The sequence below is a fragment of the Pipistrellus hanaki genome (assembly GCF_964339955.1).
Source record: "Pipistrellus hanaki genome assembly, chromosome: 15".
Classification (NCBI taxonomy): Eukaryota; Metazoa; Chordata; class Mammalia; order Chiroptera; family Vespertilionidae; genus Pipistrellus; species Pipistrellus hanaki.
The window spans coordinates 4,851,874-4,877,268 of record NC_140517.1 but is presented as its reverse complement, the minus strand read 5'-3'; the positions used below and the strand labels follow the sequence as shown (position 1 = coordinate 4,877,268).

The window sequence follows — 25,395 nt, the reverse complement described above, 5'->3', positions numbered from 1 at the left end:
CCGCTGCCCGCGGGAGGCGGCGCCCCGGCCCGGGCCCGCGGAGGCGCTTCCGCGCCGGCAGCAGCGGCGGCGACGGAGGCGGGCGGCCCGCAGCGCGCCGCGGCCTGGGCGCCCGAGCCCGCCGCGCCCGCCATGCCGCTGCTGTTCCTGGAGCGCCTGCCCTGGCCCAGCCTGCGCGCCTACGCGGCGCTCAGCGGCCTGGCCCTGCTCGGCGCCCTGGGCAGCGCCCTCCGCGCGCTCGGGCCCGGCGCCCCGGCCCCGGCCCCGGCCCCGGCCCCGGCGCCCGGGGAGCCCGCCGCCGCCGCCCCGCCGCCCGGCGCCGCCGCCCGGGCCCGGCCGAGCGCGGGGGGCCCGGGGCTGCGCGACGTGGCCCAGTTCCTGCTCGCCGACAGCCTGTTCGTGTGGGTGAGCGAGGGGGCCCCCCATTATCCGCGGGGGGTGTGGCTGGCGGGGTCCCCCCCCCGGACCCCGAGAGCGAGGTCCGGGGGGATCGGAGATCGGAGAGCGGGGGTCGCGGGGAGGGACGGCCCGGGGGAGGTGGAGGGGGCCGGTGGGGTGATCGGTGAGTTTGGGGGGGACACACGGTGGGGGGAACCGGAAGACCCCGCAGAGCAGGGGCCTCCGCCGGGGAGCGTGCTGGGCCGGCCAGGGGCGGGCTCTCCGTGGGATCGGGGTGCGGGGTGCGGGGTGCCGGGGGGTGCCGGGGGGGTGGGGGGAGCCCCCAGCCAGGCGACTGTGACGAGCGGGTTTGGGGGCGCCGGCGGCGAGGCCAGGCCTGTTCAGGGGCCGAGGGTGGGGGTGGGGCGTGTGCCTGAGCTTGGACATGGGTGCTGGGGGAGAGGCCAGTCTCCCACAACTTTTTTTGGGGGGGCACTTAGCCTCTGTCGTCACAAACCTACAAACTTCCTGTCCTGTGGCTCCTGCGGGATGATTCACCCCGGTTTCCTTTGATGCCGAAGGAGACGACGGCACAACATGGGGAGTCAAAACAAAAACCCCCGTCCTTGTCCCTCGGGATTTCTCCCTTTAAAAAAAAAAAAAAAAAGTAAATAAAAATATTTTTATTGACTTTAGAGAGGAATAGAAACGTCAATGATGAGAGAGAACCATGGATGGGCTGCCTCCCGCACACCCCACACTGGGGTCTGAGCCCGGCTACCCAGGCATGTGCCTCTGACCGGGAATCGAACCCGGGACCCTGGGCCTGCAGGCGGACACTCGATCCGCCCAGCCAAGCCGGCCAGCGCAGGGACTTCCCCTTCCAGCCACGCACTTTGAAACACGGTCTCTGCCGGTGCCAGAGCCGCCGTGTGCCGGGCTCAGACAGACGCCCGATGGGCAGTGACTGCGGCCCAGGAGCGTGGCTTCTGCCCTGGCCTGGAGCGCCCCTCTGTCCGCCCCCCCCCGGGGGTCGCCAAACCGGCCCCAGGGCTCAGGGCTGCCACCTGGGTGTCCCCTGGCAGCCTGGTCCGGTCTCCAGGGGCTGAGAGGAGGCTGGAAGTGACTGAGGTCCATGCTCCAGGCACCCTGGTGACAGGCCGCTTATTTGTGGTAATTGACCCCCCTGGGCTCCATCAGGAGGCGGTGGGACTTGTGGGCTCTGTGGGCTGTGGGTTAGGCCTCCTGGTCCTTCTGACAGAGGTTAGCCAAGTTCTCCCACTTCTGTGTTAAGCTGGGCCCGGCAGTACCAAACCAAGAAAGAACTCTCTCTCTCTCTCTCTCTCTCTCTCTCTCTCTCTCTCTCTCTCCCCCTTAAAAAATATTTTTTTATTGATTTTTTACAGAGGAAGGGAGAGGGACAGAGCTAGAAACACTGGTGAGAGAGAAACATCGATCAGCTGCCTCCTGTTGGGGATGTGTCCAAAGCCCAGGCACATGCCCTTGACCGGAATCGAATCTGGGACCTTTCCGTCCACAGGCCGACGCTCTATCGGGGGTCTTCAAACTACGGCCCGCGGGCCACATGCAGCCCCCAGGGAAGTCTGATCCTGCCTGCCAGGTTTTTTGGGCAGTGAGCGCAGCCAAGGTGTTACAGTAGGGATTAGTAGTTCATATAGTCCGGCCCTCCAGCTCTCTGAGGGACCGTGATCTGGCCCCCACTTTAAAAAGTTTGAAGACCCCTGCGCTATCCACTGAGCAAAACTGGTCAGGGCCTCCTATCTCTTCATTTCAAATCTATTTTTGCATTTGAGTTAGCAGGTAAACAAATTTCAAGTGATGTGAAGAGGGCTTTTGCCAAGTGTTAGGTTATAATTTTTGATATATATTTTTAAGTATAGGATATAAACGAATCTTTGAGAGGGACCCACTGTGGTATTTACAGAACCACTACTAATATTGTTTAATGATTTATCCCCCCCTAGGAGTTGTTGTTGTTGTTTTTAATCCATGTTCAAATTTCAAGGTTAACACACCTCTTCCTAAAAACAAACAAAGCCTGTGATTTTTTTTTCCTGTGAAAACTGTTAATTTAAGACATGTTTTCTTGCTAGTGTTTTCAATAGCGGTCAGGCCCTAAGCAAATTTATTGTTCTGTGTCCTGTCTGTGGATATGCTTTTCCTTTCTCTGAGCTTCTTCCTGTTTTTCTTCCCTCGTTTCTCTTTGGGTTTTCATGCTTTCTGAAAGTAACTTTCATCCGGGCCTGCCTCGGGTTCTCAGGCCTCCACGTGTCCGCTGTAAGTTTTCCTACCTCCCAGGGAGGACATCGTTTCTGCTTTCGCAGCTGAGCCGGGCTCACAATCTCGGGTGGGGAGATAGATAATCCGGGGAGTGGATAGTTTGGGGCGTTTGTGAAAGTGGATCCTCTGTGTCCTGCCCCAAGACGTTCAGCTTCCAGTTTAAAAACCAAGCAAGACAGAACGAACACTGATCTTTCTGCCAGTCTGCACATCCTGCTGGCTGGTGTTTGGCAGTTGGGATCTCTGAAACGTGTCCTCATAGGGCATGGTGTAGACCAGGGGTCTTCAAACTACGGCCCGCGGGCCACATGTGGCCCGCAGAGGAGTCTGATCTGGCCCGCCAGGTTTTTTGGGCAGTGAGCGCAGCCGAGGTGTTACAGTAGGAATTAGTAGTTCATATAGTCCGGCCCTCCAGCTCTCTGAGGGACCGTGATCTGGCCCCCACTTTAAAAAGTTTGAGGACCCCTGGACTGTAGACTCATGTAGGTCTGATGGCATCTCAGGAGGTTTGGATGAATAGACTCAGAAACCTTTCAAAGGCACCCTTTGGGGCATTCTGGAAGGCACAACTGCGATCATTTCCATTCCCCCACCCCCCAACAGTGGTCCATATACAAATCAGGCAAAATTTGGTAAGTGACAATAGACATGGAAGAACATCTGGTGGCGTTTGGAAGGAAGAGAAGCGGATGCCTCGGGAAGGATGGCCTGAAGGGGTATTTGAACCCAGCCTTGGAAGGTGGCGGGATCTCAGCAGGCAGCTCAGGGCATTCCGAGGAGAGTGGTGTGTGGACAGTGCAGAGTCTACACAGACAGGTCCATAAACCGGGCTGTTAAAATCTAGTGGCTCCCGATTTCGGAGGGAGCTTGGCCGGGAAGGTGAAGGGGAGCCTCAGGAGGTGGGGGGGGGGGGGGGCGGGGGCGGTGACCCCTCTGTGTGAAAGGAAGGAAGAGGCGAGCAACCCCCTGTGAAGGTATTGCTCCAAGTGTGGACATCTGGCAGCCTGGTCCGTTTTCACTTGGGGTACTTGTACAATGCAGATTCTCAGGCTCTGCCTGGGGATCAATCCCAGGGAGGAGGAGGGAGCTTTGGAACCTTCATTTTGACGACTGTCCAAGGCGATGTTAGGCACACCCGTGGAGAGGACTGCTCTGGGAGAGGATGGGGGTGGGGCTGGTGCCTGGTGATAGATCCAGCCGCAGCACTAAGGAGTGTGACATGGTCTGTGGGCCGCAGGGTTACTGGGGGAGAGGCTGTCACGATGGGGATTCTTCAGGGGTGGTCTGGCAGCAGGGGGGAAGACGGGTTTGTGCAGAATGGGGAGAGGGCAGGAGCTGAGGTGACCTAGGACCTCCTTCCTGCCAGGGTCACTGCAGTGGCCCTCCGGCAGGGACTTTGAGAACAGGTTAGAGAGGAGGCACCAGGATCCTTACATTGACAAATACTCAGGTTTGTCATGATCGCTTGCCTTCTCGTGTCTTTTTAGAACTTTCATTAGAAAGTTTCACTCCAGTTAAGTTTTATTGGTTATTCCTTCCCAGGCTCATTTTCTCTTTCCATACGTCCCTTCCAGTAAGGCACCTCTTGAGTCATTCTGTCATTGTGAATGTTCAGGTGTTTCCACTTCTTCATTCTTTTTATTACTCATTCTTTTTATTACTTCCCCCTTTCTGTTTTTTTTTTTCTTTCTTCTTGTTTTGTTTTGTTTTTGTATGGACTTGCTTCTGAAATTGCAAAAGGACATGGTGAAATGGTGAAATAGAAATACGGAAATATGAAACAATAACTTAATTACATACAAATCTGACTCAGTTACATGCAAATGAAATAATTTAAATAGAAGTCTCTAGAGAAAATAATCAGCAGAACCAAAAACGGATAAAAGTCAACTGACCGTGTAGAGCAGAGATTGGCACACTGTGGTGGCCTGTTAGGCCCAACCTGTTCTTGTACAGTCTGTCAACCAATCATGGTTTTTACATTATTTAAGGAAGAATATAAGACAGGGTGTGGTCCCAAATATTTGCTAACTGATAGTCTTCACATAACGATACAACTTCAGAGCTGAAAATAACTTAACCAGGCTTGAGTCTGTAGGAGTTGAATATTCCAAAGAAAATTCGAGAAAAAATGTTAGCTCCATAAATACTGGAGGTGTAGAGACTACTCATGAATAATAGGATATAAGCCTCAACAGACAACTTAATGTAGGAGGAATCCTTCCAGGTCGGGAGGAAAAGACCGCTGTTTGGTTACTGGCTGGATGTGTACTGAGTGCTTTGCGTACATGACCTCATTCATTTCCCCGGTATTGCGAGAAGGGGAGTACAAGTGCAATAAGGGGCCATGTGCCTCTTTGCATGTTATTGGCATCTTATCCTTGTCACTGGGAGGCTGCAGAGAGGTGTAATGTGTCCCACTTGTCCTTAAAGGGAGAGACAGACAAATGGGGTGTGGGGGTGCAGCCGTTAATGCTGGTGTTAAACAGACTAAGAAGTGTCCGTGTTCGTCACGCCCTTGAAGCAATTCCTGGTAGTTGAACTGCATTTCATCACAAGCTCATAAATAAGGCCCCTGGGTGGCCAGCATTTTACCGAATGAAAAGTGCCTCCAAGGTTACACCGTGATAAACGTGGCTAAGCCGCGTGCTATCACCCGCTTCTCTTTTCCTCGAAGGTCAGACCAGCTTGTCATTTAGTTTCTAAAGTAGAGAATTTACCCAATCCTTTTTGGATTGACACAATATTTGTGAAATTAAGACAACTCCCTATACATTTTTAGTTGCTTCCAGTCTTACGTAGTTTAAGCTTTTCTATAGTTTGCAAATGGCATCTCTTTTTACAAAACCTCCTTTCTAGTATCTGTATAGTTTCTCAAGTCTTTTTTTTCCTCTGCCAGCTGATTGTAGTTGGCGCTCACTCAGTGCCAACAGGAATCCCCAATGTGAGGTGCGATGAAGAAGGAGATTTTATTCAGTGCTAACAGCTCAATTATGATACAACAGGGCTGAGAACAGCAGCTGTGGGGCAGCTCAGGGGTGCTACAGCTCAATGAGGAAGCCAGGCTGTGAGATGGCCCGGGTGTGTGTGTGTGTGTGTGTGTGTGTGAGGCCCCTTCCAGCTGGACAGCTCTGCTCTGCTCCAGTCTGGTCTGCTCCACTCTGCTCCAAGCAAGATGACTTCAGCCGTTCAACCAGAGTCAGAGACACCATCTCCACTCCTCAGTGGAAAGAGAAAGTGAACTCCCTGTGTCAGAATGCAGCTGACTTTCTGTTTTCATGCAAATGAGGACTCCACATCCTCGTGGTTTGATTGGTCCAAAAGGCACTGTCCTGATTGGTCAAAATGGAGCCACTCTGATTGGTTGGTGAAGACGCTGATGGCGATAGAGCTTCACAGCTCTGAATAGATTGGGAATGCCTCCGTTCTGTTGGTTGAAATCGGACTCCAGGAACTCCTTTATAAGGACTGGTTCAAGAACAGGAACACAGTGCCTGCAGATACTTCTCCCCTAGGTACAATTGGGTGAAGAGGACCCTGGTTAGAAATGGGTGCTGTGCTCTGCTTTTGCATTTGAGCCCTCTTACTCACCAGGAACCCTTCTTAGTATCTTCTTTCTCAGGGTCCACACTTCTTAACCTTGCTAACATTTAACTCTGCCATTAAAATTAAAATAGGAGCCCAGCGGGTGTAGCTCAGTGGTCGAAGCCGACCTGTGAACCAGGATGTCACAGGGCACATGTCCGGGCTTCGGGCTCAGTCCCTAGTAGGGAGCATGCAGAAGGCAACCAATCAGTGGTTCTCATCATTGATGTTTCTCTCTCTCCTCCCTTCCTCTCTGAAATCAATAAAATATATGTAGTATTTTAAAATAAGAAATGGTAATGTGTGGGTGATGGGATTAGGAGGGCTTTTTGTTTTGAGCTCTTATTTTTAAAAAATCAAAGATACAAAATTTATACACCTTTCTTTGAATTTAGAAAACCTTCCTTTAAAAAGTTTAACTGAGAAATAGGAACAACACATTTTTTTGTGTTGTAGTCCAGGATGCTGGAGAATGTGCTTTGGGTAGAGCAGTTCTTAAGCAATTCTGAATTTGATTTCTTTCCTTTGCTCGCATAGCAGCCTGCTCTTTAGATGTCTCCAAGCTCTGTGTCACGTAGATTTTTTTTTTTTAATATATTTTATTGATTTTTCACAGAGAGGAAGGGAAAGGGATAGATAGCCAGAAACATCGATGAGAGAGAAACATCGATCAGATGCCTCCTGCAAATCCCCCACTGGTGATGTGCCCGCAACCAATGTATATGCCCTTGACCGGAATCGAACCTGGGACCCCTCAGTCCGCAGACCGACGCTCCATCCAATGAGCCAAACCGGTTTTGGCTGTGTCACGTAGATTTTAAAAGCTCTTTGGCTGGAGGTGCTAAATGTGTTCGGTTCATTTCATTTCACATGCCTGCGTGTGAACTCTGTTTTAAAAGCCTGCAGTAGTTCGGTGAGGGCACTTTTGACTTGATTTTAAGAAACTTGTTCAGCTGGGGGATGTAGCTTGAGGGGTTGCGGTTGTGGTTTTGTCTTAGGACGATTTTCTTAATGTGAGAGACGGTTCCGTTGACTGGTTTAGAAGCACAATGGAGGCGAGCTTTTTAATACCTATTTATTTCATTGCCTTGAAAATTAGGATCCTCAGCCATTAGTTGGAATGCTTGAATGGGCTGTTCTACTGGGAGTCCTAAGGCACGGATACAGGATGTTTTGGGTAACTAATTGGAGATCTCCCCCCCCCCCCCCGCCCCCCCCCCCCCCGGTTATTTGAAGGATTTAATTACCACAACAGTTTCTATTTTCAGCAGAACTATTTTTGATTCAGTTCTTTAAAAATGTGTCACACACTTCCTTGCCCCGTTAGGCAGGCAGAATAGAACCAAACATAATTTAATATTTTCCTAATGAATGAGGGCTGTTCTGACAAAGGGTGGACGATGTGAGATGCTCAGGGAACCTGGAGAGAGAGAGCTTAGGGAGCGTGCTTCCTCACATTACTCTCTCTGGCTCCTCCCTCCCTTCCTTCCTCCCTTCCTTTTCCAGTAAAAACAAACATCAGCCGGGACCGGTTTAGCTTAATGGATAGAGCGTCGGCTTGGGGACTGAAGGGACCAGGGTTCGATTCTGGTCAAGGGCATGTACCTTGGTTGCGGGCATATCCCCAGTGGGGGGTGTGCAAGAGGCAACTGATCGATGACTCTCTCTCATCGATGTTTCTAACTCTCTATCTCTCTCCCTTCCTCTCTGTACAAAATCAATAAAATATATTTAAAAACAAACAAACAAACATCATATTTGCTTCTTTTAAAAGTAGAGGGGAAAAATGACCTTGGAAGAGGTACATGGCCACCTTAATGTAAACTTAGTGAATCAAACAGTGAAGCAAGCTTTACTTTGAGTTCGTGTTCATTTTCATTTGCTCTGATGAAAGCCATCTTGACTCTCTCTAGGTTCTTTTGGCTTTTTGGGGTCATGCAGTGTTTTAAAAATCATTTGAGCACCAGGAATGTGTTGTGCCACATTAGCCTTAGGGTCAGGGGCAGCCCACCCTTTCATTTTGTAAGCATTAGATTTCTCCATCTCTTATTTATTTTAAAAATTATATTTTTATTGATTTGAGAGAGAGAGAGAGAAACATCAATGATGAGAGAATCATTGATTGGCTGCCGCCTATATCCCCCCTATTGGGTACATGTGCCCTGACCAGGTATTGAATCTTGACCTCCTGGTTCATATGTCATCATTCAACCATTGACCCAAACCGACATTTATTTAAAAAATTGCCCACCTGCTGTTGAAGAAGGCCTTGATTTTGCATTGGTGTTTCATGTTTGCCTTTCAGTTCCCACTCCCTCCTGCTAGTTTTCTTCTACCTCCTTCCTGGTTTATTTTCCAATCCCTTCTCTTGTCTTTAAGGCCAACAGTAAGCAGAGAGTACCTTTGATTGGCAGATCACCCCATTACGATGAATTTTAAAATATACATGTGTATTTTGATTCTCAATTCTTAATGCTCTTGTGACCCTTGTGACCACCTCCTATCTGTTTGACAGGCAGGGCCGGGTATTTGGGTACTGAATTCTGCTGTTCATGATAAACCTCACTTTCTAGAAAACTTTTCTTTGCGGCTATCAAAATCTTAATGTAGAAAATGATGTACCTACAGTTTGTAAGGTACACAGAGCTTACACAGGCAGTACAAAGTTTACACACGGTTTTGTTAGGACTAAAGGGGACCGTGGCCTCTGGAGGGTACATTTTGGGTCAGGCCTCTGAGTTTCCTGGCGTCTCTCCTCCCTCTCCTATACTCACACCACCTTGTAAACGTGTGCCCTTCAGATATTACCTGTCTTGTGCAGATAGAGAACCGGAAAGGCTCAGTCACCGGAACTGATGGCTGGATTCCTAACAACAGAAGGAAACGAACTTTCTTTCTTTGGTTTGTGTGCAGGTTCTAGTCAACACTGCTTGCTGTGTCTTGATGCTGATGGCTAAGCTAATCCAATGCATTGTGTTCGGCCCTCTTCGAGTGAGCGAGAGACAGGTAAGTCCAGGCGGCAAGGATGGATTCCTACGACCAGATCTGTTTTTTAGTTGATATAATTTCAAATTTCCAGAAAAGTTGCATGAATGCTACAAAGAACTTGACTCAGAGTTAACATTTTGTCTCATTTGCGTTAACATTTGCCTGTTGTTTCTATATACTTATTTTTTGTGATCTGTGTAAGAGTAAGTTGTAGTCATTAACCATGCTATCCAAATACTTCAGTGTGTATTTCCGAAGGGCAAGGACATTTTCTCGTAAAACTGGAGCACAATGGTCAAAATCAGGAAGTTCAACATTGGTAAAAATCTTCTTACCTAATGAAAGAGAAACATGCAAATTAATCATCACTCCGCTACGCCCACAGCCAATGAGAGTGAGCATGCAAATTAAACCAACAAAGATGGAGAGTAATTTGCATATTCAGGTGCAGAGTGGAGCGAAGCCTGCTATGTGGGGAAGGGAGGTGGTGGAGGGAGCTAATGGAGCGGTGCTCCAGACAGAAGCGAGGACTTGCCGGCTCCTGGGCGACTGGGAGTGAAGCCAGGGGAAGGAAGGCCTATCCTTGCATGAATATCGTGCAACGGACCTCTAGTGCTTTACATAATCCACAGTCCGTATTCATTGTAGCCAAGTTGTCCCGATATTATTTATAGCTGCTTTCCCCAGGACTTTTATGAATGTAGTTTTAAAAGACGCATAGATTTTAGTTTGAATAATCATAACTATCAGTCTTTAAAGCATGGGAGTCTTTGCCAAAGGAATTTACTGAGAGATTTTAGTTCTTCCCCTTGGAAAAGTAATGCAGGACTGTTCTACCAGCAGGAAAGTAGGTGACTTCTTCTTCTTTTAGGTGAGACAGTCTGACTGAACATTCTTCTCAGAATGCATTATGTGAGCAGGACATGCTTTCAATAAAGAATGATTCCACATGATACCGCACAGATCAGCCGTCCCCCAAAGCTTTTAGTGGACAGAGTACAGAATGCTGTGTTTTAAAAATAAGAATTTAGAGCTGGCCGCTGAAATAACAACATACAAACAAAACTGTTGTTTTAACTTTATCTCATCTCAGCGGTGAGACACAGGAACCTGCTCCATTCAGAGTACAATGGCTTCCCTCCTTCCTTACCCTTTTCAACCCAGATCTCCTGTTATCAGATCAGCAAGGCCTTGGTTCAGAGTGAAACGCTCTCACTGTGGGGGCGGGGCTCCTGGGTGCTGTTATGAGCAGGACTGTTAGTTTTCCCAGAGACTTTGCCTGAGTAGCATCACTTTCTCCAAAATATCAACTCCAGAGGTCTCCCCGATGGCATCAGTGGAATGTAGGCTTTTTTTTTTTTTTTTTTTTTTTGAGGATACAAAGCTTCTTTTGATGCTTTCTTCTTCAAGAAAAACCTTTGACTTGTGGGTCAGAAGTTGGTCAGGCCAGGCAGGCCGTCTAACTGCTGATGGACTGAGCCGGCACCGTGGCCTGAGATGCTATTGCTTTCTTTTTCTGAAACGTTAAGTATCAGTTTGAAACGTACAGAAAACAACCTCGGAGTATTCCAGAGAGTTTTTCAAGACCCAGCGGTGATCATCACGGGCACATTTGTCGCTCAGCTCAGTGTTCTGTTTTCTCAGCGGAGAGAGCATCTTCCTGCGGGTCTGTGGTGACTTTTTGACCAAAGTCATCCAGTAGCATTTATGAAGCATTAGTTTGAGTTAGGACTCAGCAGAATTGACATGGGTTTGCCCTGTGAGTGCTTCCAGTTCAAGACTAGAGGAATGCCAGAGGCACAGACAACCTGAAATGGGACAGATGTTCAACTGGAAAGGCGAGGTTTAGAACCGGGAAGTTTTTAAAGCACTAAATGCCTGTGATGGCACTTGCCTGAGCGCTGTACATAAGTTAACTTGGTTCCCCAACGTTTTATGAGGATGAGCTGTAAGCCATGAAAAGCCCGTGCTGTAGGAGATGTTAGGGGACTTCCCCAGAGTCACACAGCAGACAGAGTCACACCCGGGCACACACTGTGCGAGGCTCACCGTGCGCTTTCCCTGCCCCAGACCCGAAACACACCCTCCGAGGACTCCGGTCCTCTGTTCTCTGTTCAGAGCGGGTACAGTCAGTGCCATCGAAAAGCTCCCAGGAGAGTTCTTCACTCTCCCAGAAGAGTTCTGTATCAGGTTGTTACACACTTAGGTCCAAGCTCAGCTTTTATTCACTTTGGCTTTTTCCGTTTTAATTTTTGACTTTGGGAAACATTTACATGATTCAAAGCTATATAGAAAGTATACTTAGAAGTGACATTTTTATCCCATCACTCCCATAGATGGCCTGGTAGTATATTTTAATATCTGTTGGCTAGATGCCCCTCATCGCCCCTTTTGCAGCACAGGAAAGAGTTTTTTAAAAGTATGTTTCCATTGAAGTGGTTAGAGAGAGAGGAAGTGGGGGAGAGACAGAGCGAGACAGTGAAACTTTGATGTGAGAGAGAAACAGAGATCAGTAGCCTTCTGTATGCACCCTGACCAGGGATTGAACCTGCAACCCAGGCTTGTGCCCTGACCAGGAACCAAACTGGCAACCTTTCGGTGCCCAGGACAGTGCCCAGCCCACTGAGCCACACCCGCCAGGACCAGTATAGGAGAGATTGAAGCTGGAAGTCCTCATGTCGGTGGGGAGAGGACAGTGAGGCAGTCGTGCCCTGGTCACGGGATGTGACTTCCATGGCTTCTTTGGGAGTCTGGAGGGTGCTTCGATGATGGTGACGACGTAGCCGCTCACACAGACACTCATCACACCGCTCTCTGAATGGCGAAAAACTACAACCAGTTTCCGTGTTCATCTGTAACCACTTCAATGATATATTCAGAGACTATTCACTGACATTGGGAAGGTTCTTACATGTGATAAGTGAAATGATAAAGCTGATGCCTGCTTGTTCTGCATTTTTTTTTTTTTTTTGTACTTACATTGATTGTGGGCTGCCAAATGAGCTTATGTTATTCTTGAATCTGAAGGAGTTTAAAAAAAGTCTAATCTTTTCTACTGTTTGTTCGAAGAATCCAGAGAGCAAACATGGGGAAAGTGCTGTAGCCCCCCATTCTTTCTGTTTTGTGTTGGAAGTACATGTGCTACTTAATTCACAAGGCACTATGCTAACAGCTCTCCCCTTTTGGTGGCTAAAATTCCTTACGTGATTTCAGATTACAACCCCAAATTTGCAAATTACTTTCAAGGTGACTTCTCTGTTCTTCAGAGGGGTTGTTTTTTCCCTTTGTCTTTTATTCCTGTGGCCAAGTGACCGAGCTGAGAATAGAATATTTTCTCCGCAGAAGTCAGCTTTTGTTACGTTAACTTCTCTTCAGCGGGTCAGGTGGGATGGTACTAATCTTTGTAAACCTTTCTCTTTTCAGCACCTCAAAGACAAGTTCTGGAATTTTATTTTCTACAAGTTCATTTTCATTTTCGGCGTGCTCAACGTCCAGACCGTGGGAGAGGTGGTCATGTGGTGCCTCTGGTTCGCCGGGCTGGTCTTCCTGCACCTGATGGTTCAGCTCTGCAAGGACCGGTTTGAATACGTGAGTGTCCAGCCACGCCCTGTGCTCGCTGTGCTGCCCTTCTGCAGGTTTATGTCCTTCAACGTGAAGGAGCCACATGAGGCGTGTTGGGGTGGCTCTCTAGGGCAGTGGTTCTCCACCTTCCTGATGCCGTGACCCTTTAACATAGCTCCTCACGTGGTGCTGACCCCCAACCATAAAATTATTTTCGTTGCTACTTCATAACTGTAATGTTGCTACTGTTATGAATCGTAATGTAAATGTCTGTGTTTTCCGATGGTCTTAGGCTCTACAGCAGCAGTTCTCAACCTGTGGGTTCTCAACCATTGATGGTTTCTTTTGTTTGTTTTTGTTGTTGTGAATCTTCACCCAAGGATATTTTCCCACTAATTTTTTAGAGAGAGTGGAAGAGAGTGTGGAAGAGAGAGGGAAAGACAGAGAGAAACATTGGTGCGAGAGAAACACATCGATTGGTTGCCTCCTGCACAACCCCTGACCAGGGCCTGGCCGGGGAGGAGGTGCTTGCCCTTGACCGGAATAGAATTCAGGTCCCTTTGGTCCGCAGGCCGATGCTCTATCTACTGAGCCAAACCGGCGAGGGCCCCATGAACAGGAATTCTGAGGGACTTTCTGCAGCAGCTAAGGAATGCGGGATCAGTGTCTCATGGGGGTGGGGGGTGGGGTTTCTCCCCATCCAGTCATGTGTTACATGACAGCCCACATGGTGCCCGTTCACCTACACAAACTGTTTCTGTCACAGCCCAAGAAACCTTAATGTGTAAACTGAGTAAAAGCTGGTCTCTTCCAGAAATCTGCTAGTCTCCTTCCATTTCCTCCCCTTAGTCTGCTTCTTGGAGCTCTCCTGCTGATTAGTTTCCACTGTTTCCACCCCCGGGCAAGGCCTGGATTAGCTCTCTGGTTTCCTCGGTCCCAGGAGAAGCGAGTCCTTTTCTGTCCGGGCACAAGACCTGCGTCATGGCTTTGGGTCAGATCACAGCTCTGCAGGCGGACCCTCACTCCTGAGTGCTCCCCAACTCCTTTCATGAACCTGGACAAACCTCCAGTTTGGCCTCCAGTTTAACCCACTCCGGGGCCTGGTTTGCCTTTTTTTTTTTTTTTTAATATATTTTTTATTGATTTTTTACAGAGAGGAAGGGAGAGGGATAGAGAGCTAGAAACATTGATGAGAGAGAAACATCGACCAGCTGCCTCCTGCACACCCCCTGCCAAGGATGTGCCTGCAACCAAGGTACATGCCCTTGACTGGAATCGAACCTGGGACCCTTCAGTCCGCAGGCCTATGCTCTGTCTACAAACCGGTTCCGGCTGTTTGCCCTTTCTTTACCCGTCATCCTGGGCCAGCGGCTCTTGCACCTCTGTGTGAGTTAGTTCGCTCTCAAAGGCTACGGCTTTCACAACTCACCCTCCCTAATGGGTTTGCCGTCTACACCTTCCTGCTCAGGCCTACAGCTCCAGGCCTCCTTTTCCGAGCTGTTGCCTCTCCGTGCATATATTAGCATAGCATTACAGTAGAAGTCTGCACCTGGGTCCATTACAGTTGTCCTAGTCCTGACGGACAACGGACAACTGCTGGAGCAAGATCAGAAAGAAACCACAGGACTGGTGCTGTGCTGAGCCCTGTTAAATGTTAGAAGAGGGGATTACGTGCCTCTGGAAATTGCTTCTAGAGCCTTATAATCCCACTGGTCAGAGGATCCTTGAGGATTTGAGATGAAAACATAACGTATATTGTTGTATGCAGTAGGCTAAATGATAAATAAAGGTCTCCATACTTCAGCTCATGCTCATATTTTGGATGGTTGGAGGACTTGGCCATCTGATAATGGGATGCTTTTCTGTGATTCCCATTGGGCCACACAGCTAAGCATGGATCCCCAAGCAAAGCCACCAAGATTAACCTTGAGTTCCTCACCGCTGCGAAGAGGACTGAGCTCCTCTGTTTGTACGTTTCAGCTTTCCTTTTCGCCCACCACCCCGATGAGCAGCCACGGCCGCGTGCTGGCCCTGCTCCTGGCGATGCTGCTGTCCTGCTGCGGGCTCGCCGTCATCTGCTGCGTCACCGGCTACATCCACGGCATGCACACGCTGGCCTTCATGGCCGTGGAGGTGAGAGGCACACGGCTTTGCTCTGATCCCCCTTCTGCACATTCTCAGGGAAGCTACGGGAGTATCAACGGGTATTTGCACCCATGAAGTGACTGATGGACATCTGTCTTTCATTTTAACAAGCATTTTTTGAGTCTGTTTTGTGTTGGGTACTGGTACTGAATGCTTTTATTTGTGTTGTTTCATGTAATTCGTTCTACAATCTAATTAAAAGTGGTCATGTTTGCTATCATGTAAGTAGAGCTTACTATATCCTAGGAGTTCTAAGTGCCTTACCTGCATTGACTCATTTTAAATTGAACTGAGCAATGTTTGACTTTTATCATCTTGTAAAAGTAAGAGGAATCCTAAATTGGACTAAAAAGAAAAACATGGCTTTGTTTTTTACAGTCCCTTCTTGTCACCGTGAGGACTGCTCATGTGATTTTGCGGTGAGTAGAAATTCGGGAGGGAGGTGATTGCGATCTATCCATACAGTAGATTTTAAGATATAAAATGTATCAAAATGTGACTGTCCTATATCATGTCTAAACCAAATTCAGTTGTAACAAAAGAATATGAAGACGATTTTCCTGTGTTCGTTGCAGATACGTGATCCACCTTTGGGACCTCAATCACGAGGGGACGTGGGAAGGGAAGGGGACGTATGTCTATTACACGGATTTTGTCATGGAGCTCACCCTCTTGTCTCTGGACCTCATGCATCACATCCACATGCTGGTGAGTTTTCTCAGAACCAGGAACCCTGGTTCGTACATTAGTGAGGAAAACTGCTGGTTGACCATTTAAGGACCATAGCATAACAATTAGAGCTTCTGGTGCACACCTCACCTCCGTTCATTTTTCATGTGTACTTTACTCTCTTCCCCTCTGGTTAGTTATTTGGCAACATCTGGCTGTCCATGGCCAGCCTGGTCATCTTCATGCAGCTGCGGTACCTGTTCCACGAGGTGCAGCGCCGGATCCGCCGGCACAAGAACTACTTGCACGTGGTTGGGAACATGGAGGCCAGGTGAGTGAGCACAGCTGACATGGCCCGTGCTGTCTCAGGTTCGCTCTCCAGTGGTAACCGGGCCCGGCTGCTGGGAACGTGCTGCTGGGAACCGGTGACAGGATGGGGAGGATTGTCGGCTCCCGAGCCGGTCTGCCTGGCTGTGCATCCCCCACCTGCCTGTGGTGTGAGCGGTTCATTGACTCTGTGTGTGTTTCCTCTCGGGATGAGAGCAGAACCTCCTCCTGGAACTGCTGGCAGGATTCATGGGAGGATAGGTGCAATCAACTTAGAATGTTCTAGAACTGCGTACGCAGCACGTGCTCAGTGAATACTAGGTTCTTTTTTTCTGTTGAATCTATTGGGGTGACATTGGTTAATAAAATTATATAGGATTCACGTATACAATGCTATAATAATCATCTGTATATTGTCTCGTGTGTTTACCACCCTAAGTAAATATTAGTTCTTCTTATTATGTCCCTTTTATCATCATCATTATTATATGGGAGCTTCCTTGGGCATCTGTCCTCCTTATTTTAAAAATGTGAGTCTCACTTATTTTTTACTCATGTGCATTTATTACACACACACACGCACACACACACACAAGCACACACACTCACATATGCTTATCCTCATTGAAGGGGGCACTCACTTGCCAGCCTGAGGCTAAACAAGCCTAAAAGGGTGAGCTTAATGGGGACCCTCTCTGTGCCCAAGGGGACTGTTTGGCTCTTTGGGGGTTTTCACTCCTCTTCGCCCAGAAATGTTTTCTGAGGTCATCACTAGACGGAGTCATGGTCAGGACAGAGTTTCTGCCTGTAAGTCCCTCCCTTGCTCTTGGCTAGGCCATGAAGGAAAGCGGGTGTACTCTTTTTGATGGCAATGTCTTACTGGGTTCCTCTGTGACTGTGCCCATAGACAAGCTCCCGGCCAGAACAGACACCTCCTGTCCGCACAGGGCGCTGGGAGTGCGCTGGGAATTGATTCCTGCCGCTCATTCTATCGTTCGCAGGTTTGCAGTTGCAACTCCAGAGGAGCTTGCTGTCAACAACGATGACTGTGCCATCTGCTGGGACTCCATGCAGGCTGCACGCAAGCTGCCCTGCGGCCATCTCTTCCACAAGTAGGCGCTCCGGGAGGGCCACGCGGGGTTGGCATGCTGCCGGGGCGAGCGGGTGCTCTGTGCCGGGCTCAGTGCGAATCCTAGCAGGGGAGTGGGGACGATACCTCGGACTGACCAGGTGCCCTTCAGGATGGTGGAGAGAAGGCCAAGGTTATGACGGCATTAGTGGGCAGCTAACAGATCGTTGGAGCAGGGAACAATCCAGCCACATGCATTGTCAGGTGCTCAGTTAGGGCTGGGAAGGGAGATGGTGAGGACGTGATGAAGTCTTATTGGAGAAGGGTCTTGGTAGGTGACCATGTATGTGAATGAATTAATGTTCACAGCTGAACATCCTAGAAGTATGTTAGAGTGAAGAGCTAATGTCAGCAGATGTTCCTCCACATGTAAATCTCACCTCGTGGTAAATCGAAGTAAAATGACAACACGTTGGATGCATTCAGAGTACTTCTGGTGAGTCCTCACAAAACACGCTAAGGAGCTGTGGTTTTGTCCTTTTTGGCAGCTCCTGTCTCCGCTCCTGGCTGGAGCAAGACACCTCCTGCCCGACGTGCAGAATGTCTCTGAATATCGCCGACAACAACCGCGTCCGGGAGGACCATCCGGGAGAGAACCTGGATGAGAACCTGGTTCCCGTGGCCGCCGCTGAGGGCAGACCCCGCCTGAACCAGCACAACCACTTCTTCCACTTCGACGGTGAGCGGGCTTCCACCGCCGGCACAGTGCCCGAGGGGCTGATGCTGTGCCAGTCATAAACTGCCCCTACAGGCCTTTGTAATACAGTATTTCAGCTTTAATTGAGAACGTTCAGAAGGTATCGGTAGCGCTGAGGGGTTATTGTGTGACAGGCATTCTGCTAGGTTCTGTGTGAAGGTGGCTGGCCGGGCAGGGAGAAGGAGGAGTGAAATGGACTCAGCCGTGCCAGCCAGGAGCGCTCTGACCACTGCACTAGCTCACCGCTGGTAACAGTTTGTTCATTGGGGGTAGTTCTGCTTGTTTGCCCACAGATACCAACATCCTGCCTCCCAGCAGCGGGGAGAGGAGCGAGGATAAGAACCACACTTAGAATTCCAAGGCCCTGGGCACCATGTCAGGGGCTGTGGGTCATCCTGTGGTTCACGCTGCCCGACTCCATAAATCCCAGTGCTGAACTGGACGCGTCCCCATTTCTCCCGGCATGCTCTCGGGAGGAGTGCTGTTCGGGTCTCTACCCCTCGCTGTCTCTGTTTCAGGCTCTCGGATTGCAAGCTGGCTGCCGAGCTTTTCAGTGGAAGTGATGCACACCACCAACATCCTAGGCATCACGCAGGCGAGCAACTCCCAGCTGAACGCGATGGTAAGGACTGCGGCTGCTCCGAGAAGAGGCTTAGTGATGGGGGGGGGGGGGTCTAGGCACGTGTGCAGAGAGCGACCTGGTTGGTCCTGGCTTCGCTCTGGCAGAGCGGCAGGACGTTTAGGGGCATTTTGGTTATTCACTGAGATCACTCAGATTCTTGTGTTTTACATTTTGAAATTGGTTTGCAAAATCCTTTTTTACTTTGTGGTAGATCCTTTTCTGGGTACTGCGAAATTCATTCTGTCATGATCTAGGCCAATCTTGGACTCTCCTGATTTTTTAGCCAAAATAGTTAGTGGGGGAATTATTGACTGGAGTGAATGACATGCGTTTTATTAACAATTGTACTAGGCCTAGCAAATGTTTATTTTATTTATTTATTTTTATCACAAATGTTTATTTTTAATTAAAAAATTAATATTTTTATTGACTTCCAAGAGGAAGGAAGAGGGTGAGAGGGATAGAAAGATCAATGATGAGAGAGAACCATTGATTGGCTGCTTCCTGTACATCCCCCACTGGGGATCAGGCCCACAACCCAGGCACGTGCCCTTGACCGGAATCAAACCTGGGACCCTTCAGTCCCAGGCTAATAATGCTCTATCCACCGAGTCACACTGGCTAGGGCTAGATTCTTTGCCTTTTTTCTAACCTTTATCACATGGTGAATTATTTTACGCTGTTGGAGAAACATGTTAGACCATGGTTGAAATTTAGTCTTCATTGTGATAATAAATGCAGGAGTGTTAACGTGCATCCTACCTTAGTCCTTCTTGAATAGAATCTCTGGCGGATGTGTGTCAGCCTGCCCAGTACTTCAGCAGGTCATTAGTCATTTGCTCATTTATTCATTAACCTTAATGTATTTTTTTAAACGAATTTGTAATGAAAACTTGCGACAGGCGATACATGATGTAAACAAGTAAACAAGGTGGGAGTGTGATTCTATTATAGTTGGGCAGATTGACTATAAACAGATGAGGTCATGCTGATGGGTGAGTGCTCTGAAGGCGAACTTTTTATTCAAATTAAGGTATTATTTACATAGAGTAAATTCACCCTTTTCAGAATCCAGTTCTGTGCGTTTTGTCAAACTCACATAGTTGTGTAACTACCACCATTATCTACACAGAGAACAGTCCCATTCCCCTCCCCCCCACCCCCCATTCCATGGTGCCCCTTTGTGATCACTTTCTCTCCCCACCTCCACCCTCGGGCAACCACTATAATTTTGCTCTTCCAAAGCGTCATTTAAATGGAATTTTTGAGTAGGGATTCTTTCATGTGACATAACGCATTTGAATTTCACCCATGGGGTGTGAGTCAGAAATTTGTTACTTTTTGAAACTATGTCTTTAAAGAGAACACATTTTCATACCCAACTTAATGCGCACTTTTAAAAACTGGAATATTCTCGTTGAGCCCGTGTTAGGGTCCAGTTGGACTTCTGTCTCTTTATTTTCAAATCGATGTCTCAGTTATCTGTCGCATTCTGGAGAAGTATAAAAGGGAGTGTGTTTGCATGGTGATCTGCAGAGGGGGAGTGGCTCCCTTACCTTTGCTTTCATGGCAGATGCCAAGTTCGGTGCCCGGAGCCTGCCACACCGGGCCCTCCGGGGGGCGCTGTGGAGTGACCATGTCTGTGGCCTTTGCCTTTGTGTTCCTACAGGCTCATCAGATCCAGGAGATGTTCCCCCAGGTCCCGTACCCGCTCGTGCTGCAGGACCTCCAGCTGACACGCTCGGTGGAGATAACCACAGACAACATTCTAGAAGGACGGATTCAAGTACCTTTTCCCACACAGGTGAACCGGGTCTTAAGCATGGCAAAGGGACTCTGTCTTCACAAAGATTTGATCTGCTAGAGACTTTCAGTTACCTTAACAGCTACATATTATTTATGATTTAATGAATGGTTTCTGTAATGACTTTCCAAATTATGACTGAGAACAGACCGACCAAAGAGGCTCGGATTAAGACAGGAACAGATGTATTTAGATCATTATTTTTTTTTGAGTCTGCAATCGTAGCAGCGTTTCCATTTCTCGGTGCTGTAGGCCTTGGGGCTCAGGCCGGCGGGACCTTAGCTCCTCTGCCCCCGGGTGTTCCCTGTGCTGTGCTTTAGGCTCGGACGGCTCTGGACTGACTGTGGTGCCATCTCTTTCAGCGGTCAGATGGCATCAGACCCGCATTGAACAGTCCTGCAGACAGGCCGAACGGCGACCTGGACGAGGGAGAAATGGTGGCCCAGGTGAGGCCTGACGCCGGAGGGAGGGAGTGAAGGAGGGAGGAAGGGAGTGAAGGAGGGAGGTAGGGAGGGAGGGAGGGAGGGAGAGTCCGGGGCTGGGGAGGGCTGTGTGTGCTTGGCAGTGGTCTTTAGTCTTGCCTTTTACAGAGTTCGTGAGGCTCTGGAAGAGCCTAAGAGGGGGCGTGTATCCCATCTCTCTCAGGGTTCAAGGTGAACCCCGAGTGCAGGCTGCCTCAACCTGTGTGCATCCTCCTCCACTCTCCACCAGTTCTTTCTGACCTGTAGGGTCAGACTCAGGAAGAGAGAGCTTAGGATGGGCCATGTGACCCAGTGTGTGTGTGTGCCCCTGGGTCTGTCATTTCCCCTGAGATCTCCCTGCCCCATCGGGTACCAGAAACCTTGACTATACTTGGGAACTTGAGCTGAGTCTTTATGGCCATCCCTCCCTTCGTGGGGGTCACATCTCCCTCTGAGGGCTTCTCTTGGGCAGGACCCATACCTGCTGCCCATCCACAGAGTCAGTGACTCACACTGGCTCTCCGCACAGCCTGTTATCTGCGGTGAGCCAGTTCTTTCCCCAGATTTCTCAGTGTGCTGGCTACCGCCAGTCCCTCTGTGCCCAAACCTAGGGCTACGAGCGAGGCGACACTGTGCTGCAGTCTCCTCACTGCTCGGCTGAGGCAGAGGGAGGGGAGGGTGCAGGCTACGGAGAAGCTCGTAGGCCTGTCCTCAGCCTCTTCCCCTCGTCCCTGCCGTGGCCTGGAGGTGGCAGCCGTGTCTGCTCACAGGAGTGTACATGGTTGGCACCTGCTTGGGCATGTGGGGGCCCAAACCGAGGGGATCCATGCTTACATCCTGTTACACAGGAACCACATGATCTTGTATCTGTTTAAAAAGATCCTTAGAATTGACCCTTTTTATCTGCTTGGCTGTTTCAGAGCCAGGAGGGGGTATAAAATTTGTGTGGTGAGCGTGATAAGACTTGTTTCAATTTTAGAGCAGTTATTAGAATTGAACAGCAAATTCCCAGAATGCAAAGTGGTGGTTAACGGTTTTCTTTCCAAGCGTGCAGCCCCCAGGCGTGGGTGTGATCGTTCACCTGTCCAGTGAGGGTCAGGTTCGCCGTCACTGGTGCCCACGCCCCATGGCGGCCGCCTGTGGGCCCAGCAAGGGGCTCCCCGGGGCCTTGGCCAGGCGGGCCTCTGCCCAGGAGGCGGCCTGGCTCACCGGCCCTCCTTCCCCCCGGGCAGGCGGAGCGCGTGCCGCTGGCCCTCGGTCCCCGGCTGGAGGAGGCGCTGGACTTCGGCGAGGCGGAGGCGGAGCCCAGCGAGGGGGAGGACTTCGAGGCCCGGGGCAGCCGCTTCTCCAAGTCGGCCGACGAGCGGCAGCGCATGCTGGTGCAGCGCAAGGACGACCTCCTGCAGCAGGCGCGCAGGTGAGGCCCCCTGAGCCCCGGGGGCCCGGAGCCCGGTCACTCCGGCCACAGCAGGTCTCCTCAGCAGGGGCCAGCATGGACAGCCTCCGCGTCACCTAGACAGCCAGGCTTAACCGGGAGCAGGGGGCTCCACTGGTGGCTTCTGGGGCATCCTCAGCCACGTGGACCCGGACAGCACTCTGTGCCACGTGCTCCGAGCTCTTTCTCTTCGTTATTTGGACTCTCTGGACAGCTCTGGGGGGAAGCGCTGTGGTTGTGCCCATTTGACAGGCTCACAGCGGAACAGGCGAGACGTGGAGCGGTTAACGCCGTGCGGCCCAGCCCGGAGCACCGGTGCGGTGGAGCCTGGGCTGTGCCTGTGACTTTGTAGTTAAGCCTTGGGGACAGCGCAGCACTGTGTTGATTCGAGCAGGGCGGGCCTCGGTGCTGGGTGTGACTGTGGAGGGGACAGCCAGAGGACGGACAGCTGAGCCGCCTCTGCCTGCCCCCCAGGCGAAGAGCATCTCCTCTGCTCGGCGGGCTCTCTCCGGGGCAGAGCTGAGGGACAGCTCCGTGAAGGCGCCTGGGAAACCAGGGGTGCAGAAGCGACGCGTCCTGTGTGTCTGTGTCTGTTCCAGAGCTTTCCCCGTGCCTCATGCCCATCCTTTGCTTTCAAGGCGGTTCTTGAACCGAAGCTCTGAAGATGACTCGGCCTCAGAGGGCTGCCTGGCCTCGGAAGGCGTGCCCTCCGACCCTGTGACCCTGCGTCGGAGGATGCTGGCCGCGGCCGCGGAGCGGAGACTTCAGAAGCAGCAGACCTCCTAGCGCTTCCTGCCCGCTCAGCCGCCTCCCCGAGCAGCGCCTCGGGAGGCTGCCTCGCCGCCCGCGGCCTACGCGGGCCTGACTGCATTGCCGCTGTACAAAGCATGTGGTCTTCATAGTGTTTGGACAGCTGACAAATGTAATCCCTTTTGTAACCCTTTCTCTGTGACATTTCTTCTCCCGTTAGAAACACTGCACATGTTAACTCTAGGCGTGATCTCTCCTGGCAGGGCTGGACTTCTGGGGGTGGGGAAGGCCAGGGGGCAGTGGGCAGCCCGAGGTCCGAGGCCGGCAGCTTTGGGACAGCTTTATGCATAAGCCACACCAGTGCTGGTGTCTCAGCCCCGATCTGGCAGGAAGCGGGCGGGGGCCGGTTCCTGATGAGGGGGATGTACAGCGGGAGCCCACGTCACCCCACGGGAGGGCCTGTCTCATGCTGTTCTTAGAGGCGTTCAGAGGGGTACAGGGGCCGGAACCAGGCCCTCGGGCCCTGGGGCCGGCAGGGCATCTTGGAAAAATAACTCTCGGTTTGATACCTGGAGCAGCCAGGGGAGCGTGTGAGCGGGTGGCCCGTGTGTCCCAGGCCGTCCGGGACTTCCTTTCCGAGCCCCAACCAAAGCTGGTTTTATTTCCGTTTATGCTGGTGCTGCTGCACCTCCCGTGCCCACCCTGTGCGTCTGTCGGCCCCTCTGCATGTCGGTGGCCCCAGGGGTGTGTGTGTGTGGGGGGGCAGCCCAGAGGGGTTGCGCAGCAGGCTCTGGTTTCTGGTTTGAATTCCTTGGTCAAGTGCATTAGGCACTGCCAGCGGCTGTGGGTTTGTCCTCGGAGGAAACGTGGGCCTTAGAGACGGAGAGGACATGGGAGGGCTTTGCTGGAGAAATAAAAGCTGCCTTTCTGTCTTCTCTGGAGCCTCATTCTCATTACTGTCCTGTGGGCGAGAACTCGGGAAGGGAAGATGTGGCATCCAGCTGTTCAGAGCAGACGCAGGTCCTGGCCCTTTGCAAGTTCATCCCACGTCCACTGGAAGGATTTGAAACATGCAGTGATAGGTTACATAGTTCAGTTTTATGTCCTATCAGATTAAGTTTTTTTTTTCTTCTCCTTAATGTTTGAAAACAGTTACGATACCGGCAGTCCTTTGGGGGAGAATCCAGTATTACCTAAAATTATCGGCAAAGTTCAATGTATTTTAAGCGGAAAGTTTGTAGGATGCTGCAGAGTAATTGAAGAAAGAGTGATGAGTCAATGTCTAGGCCAAGATAATTTATTTCAATAAACCTTTCAGAAGCCTTACCTTTGAAATGCTGTTAGTACATTTCTGTGATTTTTTAAAAAACAAAATGTGTTTTGTTTTGCTGAGAGCATAGCTACTTGTTTTTATTGTAAAACAACAACAATAATAATAAAAAGCAGACTGGATCCTTAGTGTGCTGTGTGCGGCTGGAGCTGAGGCGGTGCTCGGTCCCATGTTGATGGTGTGCCCATGTCTTGGGTGGAGGGTTTCCCATCCTTTCGCCTGCGGGTGGCGCTGGTTGAAGTGGCGTTGTGTGTTTCAGATGTGTGAGCGGAGGAGTTGTCTGAAGGCAGTTTGAGGTCTTGAAACAGTGGCCCCTGGCAGTGTGACGGTGATGGAAGCTGGGCGTGGGGCCTTACACAGCTTCTGGTTACCCTGGAGAGAAATCCTAGACTCACCGCTAGGTAGCTGAGGATTCTGGGTACCACCCACTCGGCTTTTGTCACTTCTCGGGGGTGTCTGGGATCGATGCCAAGGGCAGTGGCAGGAGCTAGACCAGTCGCCTCGGCTCTCTATCCCATGGCCTCTCCCAGAGGGAGGAGCCTGTGTGCTTTGGAGGTGGTCTATATCACTCCTTCCCTCTACTTGTGGGGCCCTAATTGTTGAGATACTGGGTTTGGGCTCCCTCACCCCAAGTTTTGAGGCTTTTATGTGGACGTTTTGTATTGCTATAAGTTCAAGGTCCCAGGTGGCCACTGGGCCTCATTTCCCACTTGAGCTGTGCCCCCCGCGTGCCAGCAGATGTGGGCCTCTCTCGGGGTGGCTCCCCATGACGGAGAAACGGCCCCGCAGGTGAAAGGAGCTGCGGCTTCGCGCCGAGCTTGTTCCGGAATAACCCATCTGCTCGCCCGGATGCCCTCCATCCGGAAGCCTCGTCTCACCGCCCAGAAGCGGTTCCAAACCCAAGTGGGCGTCAGAGCCACCGGGCTCGGCCCCCACACTCCTCGCTCTGACTGCATCGGTCCCCCTGCGTCCTCTCCTCAGACGATGCTCCGGACTCCTTTTCAGGAAGATCAGGCCAAGGAAGTTCTGTGGGGAGAGAACCTGCCAGAACACAGCTCCCTCTTAGCAAAGTTCAGCCGTGCCGTATGCTGTGGCCGGAGTGCAACCTTCCCATCAGCAGGGCTGGCCTGGGCCTCCCCGTGCAGGTGCGTGGGATGAGGAGGGCGGGTGGGAAAGCCCTGGCGGGGCCTGGCTGACCAGCAGGCTGGGCTGG

The 25,395-nt window shown here is 50.8% G+C and overlaps 1 protein-coding gene across 1 annotated transcript; it reads left to right on the top strand.

Annotated features, from left to right (window-relative positions):
* Positions 1–24,304, top strand: AMFR (autocrine motility factor receptor). Its single transcript, XM_084905112.1, has 14 exons — positions 1–405; positions 9,178–9,270; positions 12,676–12,840; positions 14,794–14,946; positions 15,337–15,377; positions 15,534–15,666; positions 15,825–15,958; positions 16,956–17,066; positions 17,572–17,762; positions 18,299–18,402; positions 20,072–20,206; positions 20,569–20,652; positions 21,900–22,084; positions 22,741–24,304. The coding sequence occupies exons 1-14, from the start codon at positions 133–135 to the stop codon at positions 22,886–22,888; spliced, it is 1,950 nt and encodes a 649-aa protein (XP_084761238.1). The 5' UTR covers positions 1–132; the 3' UTR covers positions 22,889–24,304.
* Positions 24,305–25,395: the final 1,091 nt, after the last annotated feature.